This window comes from Poecilia reticulata, linkage group LG4 (assembly GCF_000633615.1).
Source record: "Poecilia reticulata strain Guanapo linkage group LG4, Guppy_female_1.0+MT, whole genome shotgun sequence".
Taxonomy (NCBI): domain Eukaryota; kingdom Metazoa; phylum Chordata; class Actinopteri; order Cyprinodontiformes; family Poeciliidae; genus Poecilia; species Poecilia reticulata.
Genome location: NC_024334.1, coordinates 14,280,896 through 14,302,108, shown reverse-complemented (window position 1 = coordinate 14,302,108; position 21,213 = coordinate 14,280,896). Strand labels below are relative to the sequence as shown.

The 21,213-nt window shown below is 38.2% G+C and overlaps 1 protein-coding gene across 2 annotated transcripts in view; it reads right to left on the bottom strand.

Annotated features, from left to right (window-relative positions):
• naaladl2 (N-acetylated alpha-linked acidic dipeptidase like 2) overlaps positions 1-21,213 on the bottom strand; it is a 415,941-nt gene that overhangs the window by 4,251 nt on the left and 390,477 nt on the right. For both annotated transcript variants that reach the window (XM_017304561.1, XM_008407820.2), the window contains 2 exons: positions 20,841-20,934; positions 7,995-8,193 (listed from right to left, as the gene is read on the bottom strand). In XM_017304561.1, coding sequence (XP_017160050.1) covers positions 7,995-8,193; positions 20,841-20,934 — 293 coding nt within the window. The remainder of the gene's footprint in view (positions 1-7,994; positions 8,194-20,840; positions 20,935-21,213) is intronic.

Below are 21,213 nucleotides of genomic sequence, written 5' to 3'. Positions count from 1 at the left end.
GTGATTTTTTGGCTTATTTTTAATTAGCATAAAAGTCCATTGACTAAAAAAAGCCCTTCAGTTTCTAAAAGCTCTCTAAATAGCGGGAACCTGTTGTTAAACAGAATAATGTGTTATTAAATCAACATAATCATAAGGTTTGTCACAAAGCCTCAAACTACATATGGATAAAGTTAGAAAGCTGAATAGAATCCTCTGTTATTGACACATTTATTGCTTCTTGGAAAAAAAAAGGAACAGCTTAGAATGTGAAATGTTTGCTCTAACACAGATGGCCTGCAAATTCAGTGGTTCCACTAAGTCTTTTATTGCCTTCAATAAGCAGCAAACTGGTATAAAAGGTTTCATTTTGGTGCATAAACTGGAAAAAGATAGTCGTATGGTTAAGTTGGCACATTAGTCTTGGAGGTAAATGTGGAACTTAAACTCTGAAGAGTAACACTGCTGCATGTGCGCTGAATTCATACACTACATCCAAAAAGATGAAAACTGAAATGCAAAATATATGCAAGCAGGGTGACAGACTGTGGATTTTATGAATCAATTATTTCATAGGCAAAACCTCATCGTAGTTACAGAGCCTGCTGTAATCTGTCTGTTTTATGTGTTTGCTTCCTGACAGTTAAGGTCTTGGTCTGGTTCCATGTTGCTTTTGTGTAACTCCATATTGACTTTCCTCACATGTACTACACTCTCCTACTGCAATCATTTCACCTTACAACGTGAAACGATTGCTTTATAAAATCAGCCTTCCATCACCTGAAGAACATCTCCAGGATTAAAGGACTAATGTCTCAGCAGGATCTAGAAAAACTCATCCACTCATGTCTTTACTCACATTGATTACTGCAGCTTTGGAACTGAAAACAGGTCTTAGGTCTGGATAAAAAAAATCAATCCTCCAGCTGAAGCTGATCCAGAACACTGCTGTTGATGTTCTGACTAAAACCAGGAAGATAGAGCACATCACCTAGTTCTAAAGTCCTTCCACTCCACTGACAGAGCAGACTTTAAAATACTGTTGTTAGTTTCTAAATCGCTGAACGGCTTAGCACCACAATACATTAAAGACCTGCTGTTGTGTCAGTCTTCCAGACCTCTCAGGTCTTCTGGTTCTGCTCTGCATCCAGAACCAGAATCAAACATGAAGAAGCAGCATTCAGCTTCTATGCACCACTAATCTGGAACAAACTTTCCGAAAAATGCAAAAAAGCCGAAACACTGAGTTCCTTTAAATCTAGACTAAAACGCCCACCTGTTTAGAGCTGTTTTTGTACCATAATAAATGGAGCACTGACCAACATATTCAACATGTATGAATTCACCAGCTATGCTTTAATCTCTTCGGGTCATCACATTTCACCTTCTACACTCAGGTTTTTCACTGTAACATATCTCCTTCAAATATGTGAAGTTAGAACTTGATCAAATGACAGAATGAACCATCATCCCCTACATTACCAAAACTTTTACATTATTGCAAAGTATGCTAGAAGTTGGGACAAAGTGAACTATTACAGCCATGTGTTAAATATGTTGCAGTGCCTTGGATCTGCTCCACCGGAGGGGAATCTGAACTATGAGAGATTCATTTTTAATCGCACTTCAGAAGCCTTTGCTGTCCCAATTGGACTAATACGGTCAAAATAAATATTGAAGTTAACATCAGTTGGCTGGAATAGTTTGGAGTTAGTTTACCTGGTGTGCCACTGGGGGCTATGCATAGTTTGGCCTACATAACATCTAGAGCTAAACTTGTGGGTTTATAAATGTAACACCAAAAAGTGAAAGCCTATGCAGAAAAGGTTTCGTGGTTCATTCTGATGTCATTGACACTTTCATTAATATGAATATTTGCTCTTTTGCTTTTATCCATTCCAAACTAGTGATATGCTTTTGCAGGTTAAATGTATGTTTTGCAGTTTGTACTGTTTCAAAGAAATGCATGAGGTGTTGTGAAAATGTTAGTAGCAATGAAGTGACACCTAGACGTCTGCAGAACTTCGGACATTATGTCACGATTGGTCAGGGTAGATATAAGGAAGAGCCAAAATGCGAACGGTGAAGTGGCATGTCCAAGATTTATTTAAAATTTAAGACTTGACTTGACTTGCAAATAAACATCAGTTTACCCCAACCAGACCAAGGCATGACTAGAACTTAAATACTATGTGAGACAGGTGAGAAGGATAACTGGTGAAAAACATGAGCTAAATTAAGAAGAAGGCTGAGCTGACGAACTTAGAGGAAGCAGACTGGACAGAGAACATAGGAAAAAATGCAAACAAGAAATCAAACCTGACAATCAGTATAACATGCACTAACTGAACTTATTGAGGAGATTACTAACTCTATAGATAAGAGATTTGCTGTATGTGTATTAATAGATCTCAAAAGAGGATTTGATACTATAAATAACATTTTAATCAGCGCTCAGAGCAGCAGCGTTGCTCCAGCGTTCACCAAAATAGAGATTAAAGGATAATTAAACAGGCTACTACTACTTGACCTTTGGAATGTCAAGAAGAGGCTTTGGTAGTGTACAGATAGACTAAACCTTAAATTTAAAGGGATTACAAAAATAAAAACAATAAAGAGTTTATCCAAACAGAAAACCACTAAATAAAAGTTCAAACAACAAAGGTTGAAATCGTTTGACCCGGGTCTGGTGTTGCATTCAGCAGGTGGACGCCTCTCAAACAAAATGATGAGCTTTTCATCACGGCTCTACGCCAGTAGCAGCACCTTTCAGAACTTTGGGTCAAGTAGCGGTAGAGAACTGGACAGGGCGACTCCTGCTCTAACCATGGACTTGGTTACTCTTCTCAGAACATTTTTAGCTGTAATCTACACAGCAGCAAAAAATGCTCAAATCTCCTTTTAATCAGCTAATCAAATATATGTGGCTCATATGAACACAGTTAGGGTGTGCTTTCTTTTCACATGCAACATTCCCCAATCTGTTTCTGTAAATCGGAGGCTGGATTTTGATGAATTTACATTCTGGTAAACATCATAACTCCAAAAACTGAATTTTAATGCTCTTTTTTTAAACATTATTGTGCACATTGCTCCACAAACCATCAACTAAACGCCCTTCACTGAAGCTTAAAGATTACAAATACACAATCAATTCTGCATTTATGTTGGTTCAAACATGACTCGGGTTTTCCAAGTAAACAGTTTAATGATTGTTTAGCATCCAATGACCAATTGTTCCAACTCTGTGAAAGAATAGTAACGTCCTTTATAAATGAACGTGATTAAGCCTTAATGGCTTCCAAGCATGATGAAGCAGCTAATTTTAGTTTGGATGCTAATGGAAGTAGGGGGACAATTAACATGTCTATTACTGCCATAAACTGTGAATAACAATGAAAAGCAGACACCATTTATTGTCAAAGCATCCAGCAGAAAAGCAGATCGCTTTAAGAGCCGCAGGAGGAGGAGAGCCAGTATGAATGCTAACATCAAACTCAGCAGGGGTTTACTGTCACAAAAACCCCCCACAACTACAGCATCAGACAAGGAGGTCTCCGCCGACAGTCAAGGTCAGCTGGACTCTAAATGTAATTTCATTTCATTTATAGTGTTTATTTTTTAACTGTGTAGTTTGACCTCAGCAAATTAATCAGCTGATCTGGAGCAGAGCCAATGAATTAATAACAGCTGTTCTGCCAAGAGGAGCTCCTGCCAAGAAATGCAATAAAAAAAACCCAACAAAAATCTAATATTTCTCAGCATAAAACATTACTCATTTTCTTTATCAGAACTTCTAAAAACGCATGTGATTCTGTGAAGCTCCAGTTTGTGTTTTATTGTTCCTGTTCTGCTCCAGAAGTAGAAGTAGTTGAAAAACAATCAGAGGGGTGGGGGTTAAATCACAACTACTCTCCCCATCATTTCACTGAGATAGAGATGAAATTACCAGGGAGAAGGTGTTCTTTATTATGTTGGTGCAGCAAAGCTGGACTGTAATTTCGAGTTCCTTCCCGCAAGTCAGTTGAATCCTGTGTGGCTTACATACTTTTCCTCTTAATTACAGACGGCGAGAGGGGAGACTGCAGGCGTTTTAGAATGAGGACAAGAGTTCCAACAAAGAGTTGTTATGCAAAACTCTATTTGTTTAGCTCTCATCTTTAAAATCCTGAATTTCACGAGTAGAAAGAATCCTGCTGCAGCGGTGTAACTGCCTGAGCTGTATTCAATGTCACAATTTAGGTTTTATTAGACAAAACACAGAGACACTTTAAAAGGATGAGGTTATGCATAAAAAAGACAGATGCATTCATAGCCACTTTGATCCAACATTGCAGCTGCTGATTGCTGTTGATGTAGCTGCTGGTCACAAAAGCAGTAATGCATAAGTTACCATGGTGATTTATCCTGTGCAGCTAGCCTGCTCCAGACCGGGCTTAGAAGCCAGGCTTAGCTAAGCCTGGAGCTTCATCTGTTCACCCTGCATTAAAATTCTGCTAATTCAGTTTGATATTCAGTTAAGTACTTTTATTATGTTAAAATCGTGATGGTAGAAATTACAATTATCAGTTTTAAAACAGTCAATGTGGACTATGTTACACCTGCCATACATCATCCATCCAACACGCATTGCAGCATGAACATGGAAATGCTGTAAGCTGTCTAGAAAAACTAAACCGCTCACATGAGCTTTACTGTATTGTTTTTACATCTATTACAAATATTTGGAAATTAGAACATAAATATCAACACATATGTGTTATATATCAACCCTATGTGGTTGATATATAACTACCCACATGGTTAAGTAGTTATTCTGCGTTCAGACATCCATCTTTTTGATGGAAACTAACAACAGCGTTGTGAACAGCTGTTCAAAGACAATATGTTAATCAGCTGGATTAAATTTAATCTCTTATCAAGATTAATTCAAACACAAAGTTTACCATTTTAAACTCTCTTTGAATTCTTTATGAAGTCAACTAGCACTTTTAGTTGAAAACAAAATATTAGCTAAATTTCAGTCAGAATTTTTTGTTTTTCCTTCAGCACCAGTTTGGGTCATAATCTGGAACAATTATTAGACTCTTGAATCAGCTGCGTTCATTTTTTTCAAACAATTATACGCAAATGTAGACGTGATGGAAATTCCCAACCATCCCACCCCTCAGGACGGAGACGGGTTCTGGTCCAGAATGTGTAGATGGACGGCAGAAAAAAAAGACAAAGACCTTGTGAAGATGCTGCTGAAGCTGGGGAGACAGAGTCGTTATTCACAGTGAAATGTGTCCCGTACTGACATGGGCTGGAAGGCAACTCAGTGAGGAGGAAACCATTACTCCAAAAAGAAACATAAAAAGTCAGATTAAAGTTCTCGAATGCACACAGGGACAGAGAACATTCCAGAGACGTGTTCTGTGGTCCGATGAAACTTAAGTGGAACCGGTTGCTCGCTGGTTGAACACCAGTCTCAAGTGTGAGCATATTTATATGAACTCATATAAATCATCATCGTAAATACCACAAGCGTAATGATCACTGCTCACATACATGTGAGGCTGCTTGTTAGACCCATTTTCTCACTGTTTCTGACAGACTAAACCTGTTGCTCTGAATGTTGCCGGTAGCAGCTTGACAAACTGTTGCTGGGCAGCAGGCAGCTGATTGGACCCAAACAGGTGTACCCTGAAAGAAAGTTGTGAAAAGCAGCATTCCCCCCCCCACCCNCCCCTCCCCCACCCTGCATTCATTCAGCCGCTGTAACATCCTACCAATCAGAGTCCACAATATTGCTTTATCACCATATTCTGACAATAAAGAGTTTTGCATGCTAAACAGCTGACATTTAATAAAGGCCCGTTTAATTATCTCTTTGATGGCAGACGACTGGAAGACCTTTTGAAATGAAGTCATGAATTTAAATAACTCCAGGGGATATATGACACACCATGTGACCGTTTCACTCTCCTTTATTTTGGCATTTAATAAATGACTCTCAAAAGAGAACAGTGAGATGAGGATATGTCAAGGAAGAATTCATTCAGATCTCTGTTTACAGCGTTTAATGTGCCCTGTAGGAGCACAGTCAAAATTAGTTTTGTTATTTAAAACCAATTTATTCACTCAATAAAACCATCTGCCCTTAAGTGGAACACACTGACCAATCACCTAATTACTTCGGCTGATGACCTTTAGTCAAATTTACAAATCTGGCATTTCACTTATACATTCTAAACTCAAGAGTGCTTGACCTTCACTGGAACATGATTTGGAATGATATATGTGTCACACAATGGCTTTTTAATTGTTATTAATTCAGACTTTAAGAGAAGGATTGGGCTAAACTGAATTAAATGAAAGAGCATATCACGTAGATCTGCTTGATCTTACTTTGCAATAAATTGGATTTTCAGAGCTGTCTGCCCTAATAATATTCTAGTCAGAAAATACTGCCTCTTATTTGATGGGAACTGAAAACTATTGATAAGGAAACCGTGGCGGTGAACCTTTACTTTGACTATTTTCTGTTTTTAATCACCTTATGCAGGATTAATATCCCCCGTCTGGTTGACCACTAAGCACTGCCTCTGCACTATAATCCTTGTAGTGCAGATGTATCTACATTTTCTCTTGACTGTGTATGATATTTAAACTTAGATTCAAAGAGTGCAACAAGCCCCCAAAATCTCTGGGATTCATTCACAAACCACTATAATATCCATTGTTCATTCCTGCTTTTCCTTCATATTTGCAGCAGATTTACAAAGCAGGTTACATTAAAATAAAACGATGCCCATCATGTCCAGCAGATGGGAGCAATTTGTACGACTCTGCATCAATGTGCTACTTACACCTATAAATACAGCAGATCATTTAAATGGAGAAAAAAACAGTTTTACTCCAAATGATTATATTTAGCAGCGAGTTCCACGTGATCAGAAGTCCTGAAAACTTTAAGCCAACCTCTGCATGACCTTCTGTTTATCTACTTTTGGAAGTAGAAGCCCATAACTTTATGAATTGATTGATTATTTAAATGAGACAATGCATAATTGAGGTCCAATGTTGTCATACATATACATATTTAGGTATTTAGGGTTGATATTTAATACAATTCTCAACTAAATTTAGCTAAATACTATTATTTAGCAAAATTAATATTTTCCTAAATAACAGTAAAATAATATCAACTTGTCTGAAACACTTTTATGCAAGAATATTTAGTGCTCCCCTGATTTGGATTATTCATTTGTAATTCTGATTAAATGTAACTTAAAGTTTGCTTAATATTTGACTTGTCTGAAAAACTGTATTGTACTAAAAAACTATTTCTTTTGGACATAAACGCCACAGTCCAGCTGACCCCCAAAATAATATGAATCATGTCCCCTGCAGACACCTGCAGACATGGATCCATACTGTCTGACAGCTTTTAGAGGATTTTAGTTTATTCTAATAAAACTAAGATTTAACAAACACATTTTACAGGGTTCTCCCTTCATTTCTTTTGAAAGTTGAAAGTGTTCATGAATGCATCCATTTTTCTTAAAGGCTGACTGGAAGAAAAACAACGTGCAAAAAGTGTTTAAACTCCCACTGCTGTGCTGCTGTGTATGAGTGACTCTTCAATAACAGAAATCCAAAGTTAATGAGCCGAAGACGGTGAAAAAAATACGTAGAGAAAAAGTTCCTTGCTAGTTTGCCAAAAACAAATTTAAAGTAATTTACAACTAATTATTTTCACCCTGTAGGAATCTTCTGAACCATCGTGAATTATTAACTAAAGCAGAACATGTTAGATTTTGCACATAAAAAAACCACGAAGCAAGATAAATTTTACTGAAAGCAAATAGCGGATCTCTTGTCATACTCTCAATTTTTTTATACTAATATTGTGAGTGTTTAATATTTAATCCATTTTTCAAAATGTAAAAGCAGACAGCGTCTCAGGGCTGGTAGGAAACTGCTCAGCAGTAAACAGAATCCGACAGGAGCTTCGTCTGTCCAGTGTGTACCTGAACACTCCGGCCGGTGTCTGTGGCATGATGAAGCTTTTTTCCAGATCACGGAGCACGTCGTTCAGCATGCGTACGTGGGAGGGGTCACGCTCTTTGGGGTCATTTGCCGGTCGCATGGCTTCAGACTGGAAGAACGCCGCGTGGTCTCTGAGAGTGGAGGCTGAGGACAGCAGGGGAGGCGATACCGCATTCTTATCTGAGCAGCAACAAGAAGGAAAAACACAACATGAAGATACTTCACAATGGCTTTCACATGTAGAAACCTTTTCAAATGGATTTGATGTATAATATTCTAACAACCTTTTGTGCTCGAAAGAGGATTTTACTGCAATGGATTTCCAACAAGTGGTCTCCTGTTTTTAGGTGGACGAGGCTTATTTTGGAAAACAACCCTCTTGACTTTTTGTCATGCTTTGTCCACTGATATCCTTGGATGGAAACCCTTTTTGGACTACACTGAACAAGACGTGTCCACCATCTGTTGTGCATTTATTAACTCATAGACTTGGACTATAACATGTTGAAAATGTATAAACGGTCATCACGGTCAGTTTCACAGGGTGCGGGCCGCAGGGCTGGAACCAGTTTCTATTGGTATAAAAGATTTTACCAATGCAAATTAAAGTACATTAATATGTACTCCTTTACATCAATGGGTTTGAACTGATGCAGGTCTAATATATTACCTGGTTGGTAGCTCCATGTTGTCCAAAAAAAGTACCATAACTTCATATTTTTCAAATACTTGAGTTTTGTTCATTTTCATAAAATCCTAAACAATTCACACTGATTCGCGCCAGGAGTTTTAAATAAAGTACAATGTTTGCAAAACATACATTTCTTAAAAAAAAAACAACAAAACAATAACACACAAATAAACACAGAAACTAAAAATCTGTGGGGCCCCCAACTGTCGGGGCTCCTGCCCTGTTGACCTGTTCTAAAGTCTGACCCAGGAAAGCCCTGAAACTTTCTTTGGTTTCTCCTTTAAACTGTGTTGCTGAGCTTTTGTTTGGTGTTGTGTTTTGCTCTTAAAAACAAAAGTTAACAAATATAGCTAGAAAAAAACATAGATATATAAATCTGAAAGACGCTGCACGGATTTGTATACAGCACCATTTGCTCTTATTTATATTTTTCCCCTGGAGAAGGGAAAAAAAAAATTTATAAGTTAAAAGAGCAAGCCATTAATAAGCTAAAACCCCATTTTGTTTGGAAGAAAAGAATGATATTTCTGTTTTGTTATCTCCTACTGGTTGACACCCGCCACCATGGGGATGCTCCAGCAGGTAATCTGACACAGATCCCTCCCTACACATGGCGCTGCTGTTCACAGAGCCTGAGCACATGAACGAGACAATAGAGGTTTTCTGCCTGGATAAAAACATCACAGCGTTAAGTTGCTTGAAACGTCTCCTTTTGACTGTCGAGAGCCCTTTATCTGTTCACATCTGCATCTCCATGTGAGAACAAATTTAGGAGCCCAACTCCTACAGAGAGTTCGTCTCTGCTACGTCTCCCTGTGAAGGGCTCACTCTGCAGCCAGTCATCTGCCAAGGTGGAGGTAAGACAGTTGTACTGCGCTCACAGAGAGTACGGCTTTATCCATTCATACAGATGAGCACAGCCACTGTTGAATTTGTGTGTTTGGCACGTTGTAGGGAAAAGAAAGAACGCCTAATGTGGTGCAGTCGTCCCGTTTCCATGTGCGCTCACAACTGTTCCAGTAACAAAGCTTTACAGGTACGACACAGAATCAAACCAAAGTGAAGTTATTCATTCTGACAGGTGGTCCTTATTTAAAGAAGTCAGTAAATGTTGTGCACACTAGTTATAGTCTACTTCCCTCTGAGTGAAGTGACACTAGACATTGTTCCCAAGAACAGCTTACCTTGAATAAAAAGTTAATTGGAGAGGAGAAAGGGGCTTAAAGAAGTGTGAAAATGATGCAACTCAGCTAAAATCGTCCTAAATGCTTCAAAATGGAAACCAGAACAAAAAGACATGGAGGAAAATGGAACTGTTGGAGTGGATCAAAGAACAGCAAAAAATGACTGAGTCAGCCAGTCGTCCGCTCCAGGGTGAACTAAGAAGAATGGTACAATGTTTAAACTCACCTATTTAAAGCTAAGCTTTCGGCAAGCGGCCCGTTGCTGAAAAGCTGACGGCAGCTGAAGATGTTAAAGGTTGCAAAGAACTCAGTGGATGGCCTTGAGAGAAATGGAACATTTTAGAGACATTTGAAAGAGTGAATGGTTGTTTTTGGGACTAGAAGCTGCCAACAGTTTGTCAGATGATCCCCAAGATCTAATTACTGCAGTTCTGCCCTGTGGCATAGGAAAGTGTTCAGTTAAATACTGCTACACTTTCCAAAACATCCAATATTTCCTGGCCATTGTTTTCCTATTCCAATGGATTCTCATCTTCCTTCAGTGCTCCATCTCATATTTCTCCCATTGAACTGGATTTCTCGGGATGCATCCTGGCCAATCAGTGAACAGAAGGAGGAGTTGTAAATGACGCCGTTGAGTTTCTGCACTGTTTGAGAATTGTATCTGTAGTTATGGTTTGGATATGGCAGCGGAAGAAGAGAACAAAGCCATTCAGTCCATGTTGGACATATTTCCAAACATTTGGCACTTAAAGTCAGAGCAAGAGGAATGTTTTTAGCCTGCAGTTCTCATTAACAGCATCTTGTTTGGCTCAGCACAGGCAGTTTTCGGTTCATAGCTTTGTCACCTTGATTTAACCTGATCATAGATAATTCTTTAAGGTTACTGTGCATAACCTTTCATATTTTCTTTATTTGATTATTCTAAGCTTGGTTTGTGTATTTTATGTTATTTTAAGTAACTCATTTAAGGCAGTGAAACTTGAGTCCTTGTCAGTAATGGACACTTAGACAAGATTCATCCATCCATCCATTTTCTTTACACCCTTGTCCCTTAGTGGGGACAAGGGTGTCCCCACTAAGGGGTCACCTTGGACAGGTCGCCAGTCTGTCGCAGGGCAACACAGAGACACACAGGACAAACAACCATGCACACACACACTCACACCTAGGGGCAATTTAGACAGACCAATTAACTTAACAGTCATGTTTTTGGACTGTGGGAGGAAACCGGAGTACCCGGAGAAAACCCACCATGCACAGGGAGAACATGCAAACTCCATGCAGAAAGACCGGGGCCGGGAATCGAACCCAGAACCTTCTTGCTGCGAGGCAACAGCTCTACCAACTGCGCCACTGTGCAGCCCTAGACAAGATTCAGTTATAGTAAAAGGGTTATTTTGACAGTCAGCCTGAACCGCATAAAGGAAAATCTATTGCCACTTCACAACTTCTAGTTTGTGAGGATTATTAGTTATTTCACCAGAGCAGCATTTCACAATCCACTTCTGGAGTGACAAGTGACTCACTCTCCTGAAGAAAAGTGGAGGTGACAATTTGTCACTTCTATTTAAATACAAGGCTTTCAGTAGTTCACTGACTAAAAAAAGAGAAAAAAAAAGAAGAAAAGAGTTTTATTCTACAAACCATCAAGACAAGGAACCAAATTTATTTAATAGATATCATGTTTTTGGAAGTGAACTTTACCATTCTTCTTCCCATTTCTAAATCCTTTTTTTCATTTCTTCCGATCAGTCTGTTACCAGGTTATTTGAACTTTCACATTAATACATCCTAGGAATGGCGCTGCAGGTAAGCTATATAGCTAAGTTTGCTTCATAATGTCGAGTTTGGTCACAAGGTGGCAACATATGATCATTTATTACAGTCAAAGAGTATGTTATTTTCATTTCTTCTGATCTTCTGATCAGAAATGATCTTTGTGTGTAACGCCATGCACAACACCACGCCCTGATGTGGTGTAAGGAACGCCACATCCTGTCTGTCTGAACGGCTCAATTCTGAAAAACCAAACTTGTGCCCCTTCCACATGCGAAATCACATACATATTTGATCGTTTTCTAAACGTTTGCAGTCAGAACGGCCATGTCGCATTTTATCCAACTTAAAATTAGAATACTATGAAAAGGGTAATTAATGGAAACTCCTAGAGCCACAGGCTGATCAGCTCTACACAACATCGCATTGATGCAGTCAATCATGCAAAGGGTCCCAACACAACTGCATAGACGTGGTCATACTTTTCACAAATCTGACATTTGTGCTTATAGCATCTGTTGTTGATTGGTCTGATGTAATAGTCTAAATTTCTGAGACTCTTTACCTGTAAGCCATCATCATAATTGCAAAAAATAAAAAGCATGAAATATTTGACCAGTTTACTAATTGTGCTATGAATGACTTATTTCTCTTTTACACAAAATTAATATTTTTGGGGGATAATAGTGGGATATTTATAATTAACAACCTGTTATGTAAACATCCAGGTTTCAGCTCTCTTTATATGTTTATCTCAGAATTTGTTCTGCGATTTGAAACATTAACAGAAACCTGAAGACATCTGCTGCTGCACTGATTTTTGCTAAATCAGTGCAGCAACAGTCCTTCAGTGAGGACTGAGAAGAAGCAAGGGAAGCCCAGGATTAATTCCAGTTTTATTATAAACATTATTGGGAAGGAGGCAAACTGTCATCCAAGATATTAATCAGCAGCATTTGGTATGTCTTGATATCGCGGCGCCACAGCAGGTTTGCAACAGAATGTGACTCATCGGTGGAAAAAATGTGAAGACAGAGGGGCCAAAAATAGGCAGCGGGAGCTATTCTCCTACAAATTTAAATGGCTCGCCTCACAGCCAGCTGGGACTCATGAAATATTGTTTGATTGTTGTAATCCATCATATCTTTTGACACCCTGGGACATACATGGGAGAGTTTGCATTCATCTATGCAGTTGGGACTTGGACTCTTGAGATAAGAGCAGCAGGGAGAAGAAAGGTGAGAAAAACAAAACACACTCAAGGAGATGCTTTTATTCATCAGAATAATTTCTATTTTTACATTCATCTCTACAGATACCATCGAACCTCGGGACTTCCCTGCATGTACATTAGTTTTAAATAATTTTGTCAAAAAAAAAAATCCCCCTTTTTTTTGTTTTGTTTGGTTCATTAAGTGAGAATGAATAAAGAATAATGTTCTATCTAAGTGTACTTACAGTTATTTCTTTAATACAAGTCATGCTGTAATCTACTAGCAGCTTTTTCCTGTTACAAGATCTATAGCTCTAATTACATGCCAGCACACACATGGCCATTAAATTCAGAAGAGGTGCACTATTTGCACTCATCTATGTGAGGTCACAGTGATTTCTTGACCCTCTGCACACGCTGGTATTTTCAGTCTGCAACCTTAATATCCAGGATAGATGAGCAGACAGGTCCTTGGTTTGTGGTGAATCATTGGTTTCCCCGTCCTTCTCCAAAACAAAGCAAGTAGAGAGAAATGCCTCAGTGGACTTCAACTATATTATTCAATACCAATACGTATTTATTTGTATTTATTTGTGTTCTGGTCATTAACCTCTGCCTATCAATCAAGATGTTCCTCAAATATCAGATTTCTATTTTCTCTCTTTCCTACCTTCTGTTTTCATGTTGTGCGAGAAATAGACATTTGTGCTTGACTGCATCAGAATTATTTTAAAGTTTCTGAATATGTCTCAGATTACAACAAAAGCCATAACCTGATATTTTGAAAATGAAAAATGTATTTTAACATTAATGCAATGTGAGTTTGTCAAAAATATGAGAGGAAAAAAAAAATACTGGGAAAATAAAATGAGCATGACATAATATTACAGTTCAACTACAATAAGGGAAACGAGAAAATGATGTAAAAACTAACAGCAAACCGTTTAGATAGATAGATAGATAGATGGCTGCAACTAATGATTGTTTTAGAAATCTGTTATTCTCTAAATTGTTCTCACAAATAATCGATTAATCTGACAAAAATGGGCACATTCTGCAGACTTTACCTGCACCCTCCAACTAACCATTAACTGATTACTAAATTAGATGACAATTATTTCAATAATTGATTAATCTCAATTAATCCGATTAACCGTTTCAGCCCTTGAGATATGCACTAACAGTGTCACCAATAAAAACTGGCCAAAGTACAACTGTAAGTCTGGAGATTACTTTTAAAAATAATATCAATACCTTCTGGTGCCCTGAGGTGAGATGGAAGGCTGTTCCATCAATGTGGATAATAATAATAAAAGAGTCATCTCACTTATGTGTTCTTAGTCTCACTTTGGGTTTACATTGAAGGCCTGTGGGTTCTCAGTGTTTGTGTGATAGAAGTAAATCTAATAAATAGGTAGGGTCCAGACTGGTTTATTGGTTTTTAAACCAATAAAAGAATCTTCAGATCGATTCTGATGCAGAACGAGAGACAACACGAAGAGCATTTTCTGACCCACTTGCAGCTGAGAGGAGGCAGAACATTTCAGCCGTCAATCCTGCAGGTAATAAAGAAGTGCTGCCCTGTCTACAGCGGGTCATGAGAGAGGACTGAGCTCTGGGGATATTATACTGATGATGAATTATAGTCTTTATTACATCTCAACTGGAAACTGAAAAAAAAAATCAGGCTTGACAACTGTTATGCTTTTTGAATTCTTTCACATCAAGTTTCTTATAATGACATTAGTCAGCAGGACCACTCTTCTGATCAATAAGGGAGTTGAAGTGGCAATCTGGAAAAAAATTACTGCTAACGAAAGAACTGACAGGCAACATGTCGCCAAGAACAACGGCACTAATAAAACTAATGGCAATAAATAATTTTTCAAATTATATGAAGGTTTTAAAGTGCTAACAAAGCAAGTCTCATATTAAGCTCTTCATCACATGAAGTTAAAATAATAAGTAGCTTCAACAGTCACACATGAGTCATTAGATGCAGTCATATGTGAATAATTTACTCAGTGTACAACACTTTCCTGAAACATTCACACCTCCTGAACTTTAATACATTTCAAGAAGGTAAAAACACAACTCTCATTATTTTTCATGCACAGGTAGATAAATGCATAGATTTTAATCTGGTATACGTTTCCACTTCCACTTTATCCTTTAACTCACTGAATGAGTTGAGATATAACTTACAATCGAAAATCTCAGACATCACTGACTCCATTGCTCCCTTTAAGGTGAAGGTCAGAAGAACATCTCCATGGAGAAAGGCTCCACTGGTAACAAGTATCTAAAAGCTGAACAGAGGTGGTGAGAGACTGGGCTCCGTGTTCACTGTGACATCTATAAAGGTTAGATCTACAGTACCTTTAAATGGAAGAATTAAAGGAAGTCCTTTTCTGAAATCTCCAATCTTCATTGGTAAGGTTATTGTAAAAGCTGTTTCAACAGTTAACTAATTTCTTCACATTGACCAACTGCTTTGATGTCATTCAGTCTGGTTTCCATGGTTACTACAGTACTGAGACTGCCCTCATCAAAGTGTTCAACGACATCCACACAAATTCAGAGTGTGGAAGAACCACAGTGCTGGTTCTGTTGATGATAATACGTTGCTGGACCCACTGGAAAAATTTCAAATAGCAAGATAAGTTACCATAAAGATGATAGACATGCTCTACATTACAGTGTGCTTATGTAGACACATAGAACAAATCATAGTATGGATGTGCCATAACTTTTACCAGCTGAACAGAAATTAAACTGAAGTTATTATCTTTGGACCAAAAGAGGAACGATCTAGAGTCAGCACACAACCTTAGCTGTTGGAGATAGGAACTAATGATTAGAGTGAATCCTGGGAGTAGTGATGAACTCTGACCTGAACCTTCAGAGACACATAAAGACAGTTACAAAGTCAGCCTTCTATCACCTGAAGAACATTTCTAAAGCTAAAGAAGTAATGACTCAGCAAGATCTAGAGAAACTCGCCCATGTGTTTATCTTCAGTCACACTGCTTACTGCAACAGCAACTGTGTTTCCATCAACCTTAAAATTGTGCAATTTGACATTTTGAAAATAAATGTGCTTAATGGAAACACTTGAGGTGGCTTTTCAGCTTTATCAAAATTTGTGTATTTTGCAAAGCTGCAAAGGAAACACTTTAGCATCACAAGAGTCATATAATCAACAACTATATGTTACTACTGCTGGAGATTATGAAAAAGATGACAGGAAGTGGTAGAAGGATGATAGCGCGTGATTTTAGTTGCATTTCTTTTTTAATCGTTGCTTTCTCTCTGTAAAAGGGAAACATTTCTTTCCCCTGTCGCCACATGCTTGGTCAGTAAAGTGGTTGCTGAATTAAAAACTTGACGATGCAATAAGTGGAACTGCAACTTTCAATCAATTTTCATAAACTGAATTTGTCTATATTTTACAACTAAGATGTATGCCATTCAATTTGCATTAATTCGATTATATTCTTCTATCTAACAAGACGTTAATTTGATGTTATGTGTCTTCTAAAGTACCTTGTCATGACATTTGTTTAAACCGAGTTCATCTATGAAGGTTCATCATCATCTACCAGCTACACAGTCTCTATCTTGCCACCATTTTCTATAGTTAGTTCACTCCATCCTGAATTCTCTGCACTGTAAAGCAGTGTAAAGACGCTGTGAGGAAGCCACAGTCGGGTTAAAAGCATTTAGAATATCTGCACCTTTGCTAACGGCCAATTTTAACTTTGACACATTTACAGTGAGACATAGAATTACATTTAATAACCTCAATAAAAATTCCAAAATCTGTCACTGCAGCCTCTCTGATATTTGTGGCTGATGAGAATAATAAAACCAATTGTGAGCATAAATAACGCCGTCCTATAAACCACAATGGCATAATGTCAAATTATCAAAGGCGTACAATTAAAATAAAACATATTCCAAGGTTCGCTTTAAGGTCAACACCTAACTGCAGCGTCATTCATGTCTCATTGTCATTTATCTTGTGAAGTTTCATTGTCAATCTGTTTATTGCCTTCTGGACAGAAGGCAACATACATCGCCTTTCAAAGCACATGCATAGACAATATTGGGAAATTCAGGTTTACACAATGTATTCAATGTATTAAAGAAAGAGTAGCTAAGCATTAAAAATAAAATAAAATAAATAAATCTTATTAAAAATAAGATGTTGATGTTACTATGTTGAACAAAGAAGTGAAAGAGAAGAGAAACTGGGGAGCAGAAATGTGGGGATGCAGAGGGACAGAGTGATGGAGGAACAGACATGGGGGCTACAGGCAGGTATCATAATCATTTCTCTCTCAGGTTATAATCTTTCCATTAGTCTCAGATGAGGAGGCATAACCACTCAATCTAGGCTTTAATGGGACAATGCTTATATGCTTAGACAGAGCCAGTGAACCTGAGGCTTAGAGTGATTGCCTTAGTGACAAAATGAATGAGACTTGGAGCTGGAGCTACGTGAGGACCGTCCACTCGCCTACAGCGCTTTAAATCTCAGATCATGGTCCGTAGATGATCGATAATCCTCGCTTTACAGATTTTATTTTGTCCTGGCGATGAAGAATGAATTCTCCACAGTGCATATTCTACTGACTATATTTAGTTGTGACTCTGCTTAGAAGAAACTCCAGTACTTTCAGGATACTTCTTGATGGAAGTAACATTTCATTTTGTTTACTCTGCATTTGCATGATGCCAGCATGCAGGCTACAGGCATCAAAGTCTATTTTTTTTTCAGCCTTGTTCAAGGGCCATTTTAATATTCAAGGACAGTCTTTGCGAGCTCTTAGAGTGTGACTGAATAAGCCTATTTTTGCTCACAGGGCCTGAGAGCTTGTACAGCATGTTAACTGCTGAATGTTTGGCAATGGAAATGTGGGCTGGGTTCATTTCAGACTAAAGAACTGCTTACTTAAAATGGAGAAAGTTGCATATGCAAACATATGTAAATTAGTCTATGTAAAACACAGAGAGCCACTATCTAAAGTTCAAATGTGCATGCAACAACAAACCAACTCATCTTCAAATCAGTACACACATTACTTATACGCCTTCAGTTTTTCAGTCTTCCCTGTTCTGATTGGTTCAGATGGTCTAAGTCTTATAGACAAAAAAAAACGTAATATTTTAACAGAGTTATTTGCATGGTCTGTAATTAATTGATTCCCATTAATCACATTTTAGTCAAAAACTCTACATTGATAAAAGAGCAACATTCTCAAAAACCAATTTTACTCCCAAATGATTGAAAAACAAATAGTCACATGAGCTAAAAAAAGATCATTTTTGATTTGAACCTGTTCTACAGTCATCATAGTCTGTGCTGCTGCTACATGTTCAGCAGTGATGTGCGGTGAGGTTCATAGCTGGTGAGGCACCGACTTAATTAATCGGATTTACAAATCTAGACCCCCTGCATGTTATTGTTTACATAAGGAAATTTCGCGCATGCGTACAATGCTGGAGGGCAAAAAGACTATTCTTTAACATGTGATGCTTAATAATTCGTTATCTCAATCAAACTTGACATGTAGATATTATTAATTTCGTGCTGTGCTTAACAGCAAAGGGAGAAACCGTTAAAGTACAACTCAAAACCACGTCTTTCTCGCTCTCCGTATCAGCGCAGCTACTGTATGCCTAGCTCGCTGTTACCGTCTCTTACTCTGCAGTTGTGGAGTCACAATGTCTGGGATCATGAGCGCCCCCAGCGATGAGGCACGAGAACTGCCTGCCTCACCTCGAATCTGTTCTCTGCCGTTTATGATCGCTCCTCAGCACACGGAACACGTTACACACACAGTTGGTGACAATAAAAACACAGTACATTAAATACATAAGCGAAATTATGGAAAATCAGTTCATACATTCAATATTTTTAACCATTTTATTGGCGACGTACAGACAGGAGGAGCATGCTCTCATAGAATGGCAACCGGTGCAGTTAGCGAGAGGTTGCACAGTCCCAGGTGAGGCTCAGCTCACTGCTGCCTCACCGGCTTCGCTTCCAAGCATTTGAATGGGAAAATGCAAAAATTCAGCGATTTTGAAGAAAAAAATGATCAGATATGGTTGAATTAAATGAAAAATAGGTACTTTATAGTACAAACCACAGGGTGAAAATATCTTTATAAATGATTTTATTATATTATTTTTCCATGATGACAGGTGAGGGCCTCCCCTGACCGCACGTCACTGATGTTCAGCATTGAGTTTCTCTTTAGACTTGAATAGCTTTGCTGATAGACTAACTCCTTTTAGCGCAACTTCAACACAACAGTCTTTACCAGCATCCAATCAGATCATCTTTGAAGCAGAAATAAATATTTCAAAGCAGCCCCAGCATACCATGTACCATGAGAAGTGAGTTCGTCATCCAGATGTTGGATGTTGTTTGTGGCTCTAACCTGTGCATCAGAAATGTCTAAAATGTCTAAAAGGAAAAAAAAAACTATGAATGGCATTAAAATCTATGTAGTTCATCATTTGAAATTTATGGCCCTATATAGATGTGTTAGAAGGGGAAAAATGCCTTGCTAATCTGTCATAATGTAGTGGTGATGATGGGCCCAAATGCAGCAAGGCAGAGACACCGACTAGATGTTGGCATTTTAATAGGAAAAGTGATCAAAAACTTAGAAAAAGAAAAAAAACCCAGGGAACCAGAGTAGAACAAAAAACAAATCCCAGGGAACAAAAACCAGCAGGGCGAAACAGGGAAGTAGTGGGATAAATGGAAGGAATGAGTAAGAAGAGATTAGAGAGAGGTGAATAAATACTGGGAGTGTGAAAACTGGAACAATTGACCGGGCTGATTGACTAACAGGTAGTGAGGGAGAAAGAGAGAGAGAGAACATGGGAACAGGGGAACTAAAAAAATGAATATAAGAGTAATCTACAACTAGACACAAGGAATAAATAAACTAGAATCACTGAGAAAAGACTGAACAGTGAAATAGAAACAAGATGATGTAATATATAAGGAAGCAAGAAACACAATAACAATGGAGCATGAAACTAGAATGAAATAACCAATATCCCAAACCAGTCTTCCCTTTCTCCTCTGTCCTAAAAAAATGGCTTTTCTGTCCAAACAGAATCTGACTACTGAATATTTTCAACCATTCTAAGTAAACAACAGAAAAGGTTGTGGGTGCAAATCCCAGTTAATCTGCAATACTCAGACCAGCCTGTTAGAAAACAACAACCATACCACATTCACGTCAACTTAAACCAGAGTCTACCTTCCTGTGATGCTGAGTTTAATCTTCAGCAACTTCTCTTCACCATTTCTACAGGTTTAAATGCATTGACTGACTGCCATGTGATTGCACAGGGGAACCTAACAGAACAGCATGGAGTGAACATAACTACAATCTCCAACACTGCACCAGAGTTCTTCGGCTAAAATCACGAACAGCGTAAGTTCAAAGAGTCCAGCTTCATCCAGAGAGAATTTCAGCCGCTTTTGTAGGTGTACTTTAAAAAGTGATTTTTTTTCTCCAGAAGATCTTTTAGCTCCAATTATTAACATCAAATTACAGCATGACAGTTTGAGCAGGTGTGCTTGTTCCAGGATCCCAGCTTTGTGCATCAAGGCTCTAATTCTTGTGCACTGAGTGGAACTGAGCCATTATTAACTAAATCTGTTTCTGTTATTATAATGAGGGCAATATGGCCACCAGAAAAAGGAGAAAATGTGTAAAAGTGGAGAAAAATAATCAAACCCAGCTCCATTCTGGAATTGGCTGCAAAGTACCAGAACCCTTTGCAACTGGCAGAATTACTTCTTGAACTCAATATATTATTATAGCAACAGTGCACATGTGTAAATTCAAATATGTTTTCATATTATTACTATTTTTTTTTTTTACATCTGTTTTAGTCTCACCACTATTTTTACATCATATGTTACCTTTAAGTTTGTTTTGAACATCCAACACAATGTCCAGAGGGTAGAAAGGCAGCACAGGGTCACTGACCAGGCGCAGAATGGCTTCGGCTGTCATCTGCAGAAACAGTCACAGAATAAAGCAAGTCAAGTTAGTGTACTTTATTCATTCATCATTTCATATTAACAACACAAATCAGTAATTTAAAACCCACAAGATCATTGCGGTCTGCAGACCGAGGATCAACTCTTGGTCATGTTTTCTGTCTCGTGCATACCCCAAAACATCCTGTCTTCCCATAGTCCCCAGTTCACCCCCCAAGTCTGGAAACTGTTCTGTTCTGCAAAGCTCTAAATACCAAGGTCAGTCTGACTTCTGGTTTCCATCCACAAATAA